General features: G+C 38.8%; 1 protein-coding gene across 2 annotated transcripts; it reads right to left on the bottom strand.

The window, feature by feature from the left end:
* Positions 1-976: 976 nt before the first annotated feature.
* Positions 977-5446, bottom strand: LOC112197285 (probable methyltransferase PMT2). Of its 2 annotated transcripts, none has more exons than XM_024337905.2 (7): positions 5287-5446; positions 4193-4844; positions 3837-4047; positions 3418-3712; positions 2728-3099; positions 2251-2328; positions 977-1522 (listed from the first exon to the last, which is right to left on the bottom strand). In XM_024337905.2, the coding sequence occupies exons 2-7, from the start codon at positions 4835-4837 to the stop codon at positions 1297-1299; spliced, it is 1827 nt and encodes a 608-aa protein (XP_024193673.1). In that variant the 5' UTR covers positions 4838-4844; positions 5287-5446; the 3' UTR covers positions 977-1296. The 2 variants fall into 2 exon arrangements, with proteins under 2 accessions (XP_024193673.1, XP_024193674.1); XM_024337906.2 differs by lacking the exon at positions 5287-5446 and adding an exon at positions 5100-5254.
* Positions 5447-6066: the final 620 nt, after the last annotated feature.

Below are 6066 nucleotides of genomic sequence, written 5' to 3'. Positions count from 1 at the left end.
GAAAGTTCAACACAATATTCTAGGGTTGGGTGTGTTAAGATATTTGCTGGGTATATTTAGCAATTTGTTTGGAACAAGTCCACCCGTTGGGTCACCGGGCACTTACTATTCACTGCCATCTTCTGGGTCACAGGCATAGTTTCCAAACTGACCTGAGTCACTTTCTGGATCAATTTCGTGACTTGCAAACTGACCTGATGATCCAGGTTAGTTTGGAAACTGTGCCCGTGACCCAGAATGTGGAAATAAACATAAAAAAACAGTGAATAGTAAGGTACAAGGTGACTCAACGGGTAAACTTTCTCTTTCTGTTGGGAAAACTATAGTTCATGACAGAGAGAATTTCTGAAAAAGCATCTACCAAACCTACTGATATTTTGTCCAAATCCACAGATTGCTGTATCTGAAGTCTGAACACCATTCATCTGTCAGAAAATAGTATATGCATCAATAATTGGTTAACACAGAATGAAAAGTTCTACTGTCAGAAAATAGTATATGCATCAATAATTGGTTAACACAGAATGAAAAGATTGCGAACGAACTCTGTGATCTCGTTTAGTTGCCTCTGCCGGTTTGGTTACACTTCTATTTTAACTTTTTTTTTTTTTTTTTTTTTTTTTTTTTTTTTTTTTTTCAGAAGAAGACCTCTAGTCTAACTTTGAACTAAATGACTTGAAAAATTATGAGGATAACAATATTACAAAAAGACATTGTAGTTTCTAACCAATGGAAGGAGTTCCAATCCATCACTATCTGTACATTAAATTCTACGACATACCAACAGCGTCTTTGATTTTGAGAATTTTAGTCCACACAAAGTTTTACCATGAAAATCCAGTACCTGTTCAAAAACCAAGTGACCAGACTGGACCACCTTCACAAGTTCTACAGCCAAAACTGGAGAAAAGCCAACGCAATGTCTAGTGGTTTCAAATCGTTAAAAGAAGTAGGGAACCAGTCCCTCAGCTTAATATAAGTGCTGTGCTAAACAGTAAGAAAGATATTTCAAACGTACACGATAAATCAAGGCAGTTTATAAAATGAATGATAGTGTGAACATTACAAGCATTAGCTATGTAGATGATCTTAGCTTTGTCTAGTTATAAGTTACTACAAAGAAGCATGGTCAAGGATGATTAGCGAACATAGCTGTGTGTAAGCCCTCCTCCCTAGGAATTGCTCGGGCAGCAAAACTGCTCACTGGAAAAATACACATCCGAGTGGGGAATTGTAACAGAGACCGTTGCCAGCTTAGAACCCTCCGAAGCTCCTCAAGGTTTCGTTTCAGGCAATTCATTGTGTGGATGTAGAGTTTCCAACCCAGTACTGCTTGACGGCAACCAATACCTTCTCCGGAACAAGGGGACCATCTTCATGGTCCACCATTTTGGTGTCCCACCTCATCCCTCCAACTATCTTCTTCACCTTAATTAATACATCAACTTCATCACGGAATATGACAGCACCTTCTGGCCTTAAAATTCGGTCCATCTCTAGAAGAATGTCTTCCCAATTGCATCTGCGTATATTAAATTGGTCCATCAAATAAAAAGAATATCTGTAATAGATAAGGTTGGTTCTACCATTGCAAGTATGACATCCTCATCAGCACTTAAACAACCCCCCCCTCATTACAGAAACTCACAGCTTACAGAAGCAAAAAGGATGATTTCATACCATCACTGTCAAATTCTAATTATGACATGTAGAAAAGTAGCTGGCATAAAGTGTAAATATCCTCGAACTGAACCAAAGTAACCACATTCAACACAGCAAAAGCAAAATGCCTTGTATAGTCTTTCAGCATAATGCACTCGGGAAATACTTCGCGGCTGTATGAATATTTTACTAAAATCTACTGTATAGCGAACTTTTTCAACTTGATCTAACAAAGCAGGCCAATGAAACAATCTTTAACAAACATCCCGGCCACAGCACAAAGGTAGAGTGAGCCCAGATTGAAAAAAGCTAAACTAGTTGAGTGTCACAGGCTCAAAGCACCCTCTACAATCAGCTTAAAACTTCTCACTGAATATGGAGCCACAATAGCTGTAAGGTAATATCTCATTCTGTACTAATGATCCCAACATCATGTTAGGACTGTGCTAAGGTTTTGTTACTTGGAGTACAATAGTCTAACTTTTCTTGTGTACTGTTTTGACATATATACATCACATCCCTCTGACAGAAGGCGAGAAAACCACACATAAGAAAACCTAAAAATAGATCATTGATGGAGATACTTACTTGCCATTGTACAAACTCAAAACACCATAGGCATGAATGAGATCATATGTCCTTGGGTATGTGGAGAAACCTTCGCACCTGAAAGAGAAACAATACATGCAGAAATGACTGAGAAATGAAAAAATTATTAAAAGGTGAGCTTCACTCCACTCACAATTATCTAGCACATCATAGTAACACTGAACCCTGAGATAAAATGGAGTAATCCAGGAGAAAAAAAAAAGGCTATATTTTAATAGATTTGCTTCCAAGATCTTTTCAAACAGACCCTACACGAACTGTCAAATACACAATAATCTTTCATTGATACGATTGAGCAGACTATAGATAATATTGGCTGTTTTGAAAGCACGTACTCCAGAAAGCATGTACATGCACATAGATGGTAAAATAAAGGTATGTGAACAAAGCATGCTGAAAGATGATACTTTAGAGAAGCAAGTATCCAAACAGGTGAGAGAAGTTCAGAATAGGTACCAGTCGTGATAGATTCCGATCAATCCTCGCTCATATACAGCACCTAATGTATTTTTCTCAGCTATAGTGGGCAACACATTCATGACCCACAATTTTGGAGATGTAAGTGCTGCAGCAAAACCACCCAAACCAGCATTCATATCCATTACGTTGCGATACCTTCCAGAGTCAATTAGTTTGTTGATTCTTTTATAAGCACTAACATGCTTCTTCCATTTGTTGTTATCCTCCAGGTAGGAGTCAACAGAAACTCCAGGAACCGATCCACTAGCAATTCTAGGTGGTACAGCATGAAGCCTTTCAGGAAATGGCTTCAGTTCTCCACCAACTTCGTCAGGATATGGAGTTATACATCCCTCCATTTTCTTATACCTAACAACCACCATAACGAAGCAAGATAAGAAAGTAGAAGTAGTATGTTAACATAAACTGATGCAGAACGCAAATGTGAGATTTTTCCTACTTTTTATGTGGATCAACAATACCCATGTTACTACCAAAACATTTTAAAGTAATAACATCACTACCATTTACATTATTTATAGCAGTTAGCAGTTGCAATATGTTGTTCTAGAATGGTCTCATGGATGCTGATATTTAAAATACGAATTAGATGCATGTAATGATGTAAAGATATAAAGCTAGGAATATATCTATCAATTTCTTTTGTCAATAAATACAGGAAAATACCAGACATCATCTGCTTCATTAGAGTTGCAAAAGGTAGCTCGGGAGTCATCTTGTCTGCTGCTGCATGAATCAGAATTCACCCTCTTCTGCCAAATGGCGGTTTCACCCTTCTCAGACTTCTTCTCCCAGCATAGAAGTTTAGCAACTTCTTCAATCTTTCTCTGTTCCTCCTCAAGTTCCTCCTTGGGACGCTGCCATGATTTGTAGTTATTCTTCCAATTGATGGGGGGACCCGAAAGAACCCAATATCCCCCAGGCCTAAGGACTCGGTCAACTTCCATGAGATATTTTCCATCTGTACATAAGTTCACGAATTTAATTCCACTGCTGTTTATTAGATATCAACGATCCATTCCAAGTATTAGGCATTTTCTATTACATAAGATCCTGAGTATTAGTTTGGCATTTAAAATTCTCACCATTTACTCCCCATGGAATTAAGCAACGTGAACAGTGAGCCATGTCAAAGGCTCTGGATGGATATGGCAGCTTTATTGTCCCCAGAACACCAATTACTGCAGGTACACCCCTTTCAAGAGCAAATTGTACCTGTGCTTCATGTGAATCTCTTGGTGCAAATGACATGGCAATAACATCTCTACTCAACAAATACGCACCCCAACTAGCAACCTAAGAAAAAGAGTGCCATTGTTAGCATCATATGGATCAAAAGACAATGTGAATAATCCTCTCAGAAAAGGAAAGAAAAAAAAAAGGAATTAATGATCTGAAGTCAAAGATAAAGAAACAGTTATATTGGAGGAAAGCAACATACCCCACAACCAGTGTCCAGCGCAGTTCTAACCGTGCCATTCTTAATTGGTATCACCGAAGCAAGCTGATCAATGTATTTATCTGCCCCTTGAGGAAACTGTGTTCCCCCGCCAGGGAATCTAAATACATTACCCTCATACTGGATCCAGTTCTGGACAGCCTTCTCAACAGTCAAGCTCTTATACGGTGCATTTGCATACGGCACATAGTCACGGCTCTTTGGCCAGGGGAACGGAGTTACATATCCCTTTGGTGCCGGAATGAGGCAATGCAACTTTTCTTCCTCGGGAGGGCAATGCCTCTCTCGATAATTCATATCCTCTCTCGGAAATGTCATTGCACGCTTTTGATCTTGGCATGGCGTGTAATCAGTGTAACGAGGATGACAAGGTTCAAACACTTTGGGCTTGGAATCAGACTCATCAATCTTCCCAGCTTCACCGGCATGATGAGATTCAAAACTTAGACTCGGAATTATACTGCAGTCGGCCTTAGTCTTAGTAATCTCTAAAGCAATGCTGTCTCCCTTCCCAAAACCACTCCTCTGCCAAGCCCCCAATATATAGAAAAAACAGCACAAACCAGCTACAATAAAAATCTGTACAGAACCCCTAGTCCGCCCATCGGCGTTACTTTTCGTAGCCATCTAGAGCCTGCAAAAGAATTTCACACAACATCTCATTCCCACAGAAAACCTCAGTCTCCAAATCCATCACAAATCTTGGTTTAATTACTCGCAAAGTCTTGGCTATCAAAGCAGCTCAACTTAGCAACACTAAGTACGCAAATTACAGCAAAATCACACCATGCAGATCCAAGATTACCACATTAAGTATCAAAGCTTATGCACTACACATCAAATAAAAATAATAATAATGAAAACTCCAAAATTAATCGAGCAAGCTTACTGTTGAAGAAGTAGAAACAAAAGCCGAAAACTCAATAACAAACTAGCTACACTGAACTGAGCTCAGACAAACTAGTGGATTTCAGCTCTAATTAGCCAAAACCAATACGAATAAAAGCAGGTGATTACTGACTAAACACATAGAAACAAACAAGGCAAAATTGAGGCGCGAAAATCAGATCGCTTACCGATCGCATAAAAGCAGGTCCAGATCTACCAGACCTATCAGTATCACAGACACAAAAACAGAAAAAGAAAAAGAAAAAGAGAAAGCCCTGGGCTCCTTCTTTCTCTGTGGGAAATGACGAGGCAAGTGGAGTGGAGGTGCTATCTAACCATATATATATATATATATATATATATATATATGGTATATATGTCATGTGTGTGTAGGCGTGTAGCTATATATTAGATATTTGAGTATTTCAGAGTGAAGTGAAATGACGGTGCGACGTGTCGACGAGTTCCTGAGGAAAAGAAGGTATGAACGTGAATGTGAGTGATTCCGATCTGAAAAATGATGAGGGAAATGAAGAGACATTCATATGGGGAATTGGATTGTGACGCAATAGAGGGGATTAGCCGTGTGTTTTATGGAATACGACATGAGAGATCACGGTCTCTCCCCGTTATTAATGGAACTCTATTAATAATATGTCAGCGCATTGCGACCAATTTAAGATGGGAGATTTTTGTACGCAAAATCAAATGTATTTTTTTTCTTTCTTTCGGGTTTTGTACTTTTCAACCGTGGATCGTCATGACTCACAAGCAATTGCGGATGAGAGTGTAATTCAATTCGAGTGAAGCTTGTGTTCGGCTCGTTATTAGTTTTAATTCGGTTGGTATTTATAAATAAAAGAGTTAATTTTGAACTTGATACTAAGTTTGATAAGATGGACGAGTCGAACTTGAACACAAATGTTTTTGATTTGTAAATCTAAACTTAAGCTCTTTTGATGATCGAG

The sequence above is a fragment of the Rosa chinensis genome, chromosome 4, assembly GCF_002994745.2.
Source record: "Rosa chinensis cultivar Old Blush chromosome 4, RchiOBHm-V2, whole genome shotgun sequence".
NCBI lineage: Eukaryota > Viridiplantae > Streptophyta > Magnoliopsida > Rosales > Rosaceae > Rosa > Rosa chinensis.
The sequence above is the reverse complement of the archived record's forward strand: the minus strand, read 5'-3'. Positions and strand labels throughout refer to the sequence as shown.

What these genes read in the sequence shown, in the direction of transcription:
- LOC112197285 (XM_024337905.2), bottom strand. Translation starts at nt 4,837, where the DNA reads ATGGCTACGAAAAGTAACGCCGATGGGCGGACTAGGGGTTCTGTACAG. An exon ending in AATGAAGCAGATGATGTCTG is followed by an intron (nt 3,100 to 3,417) that starts GTATTTTCCTGT and finishes GGTGGTTGTTAG; the next exon opens with GTATAAGAAAATGGAGGGAT. An exon ending in ATCGGAATCTATCACGACTG is followed by an intron (nt 2,329 to 2,727) that starts GTACCTATTCTG and finishes TTTCTCTTTCAG; the next exon opens with GTGCGAAGGTTTCTCCACAT.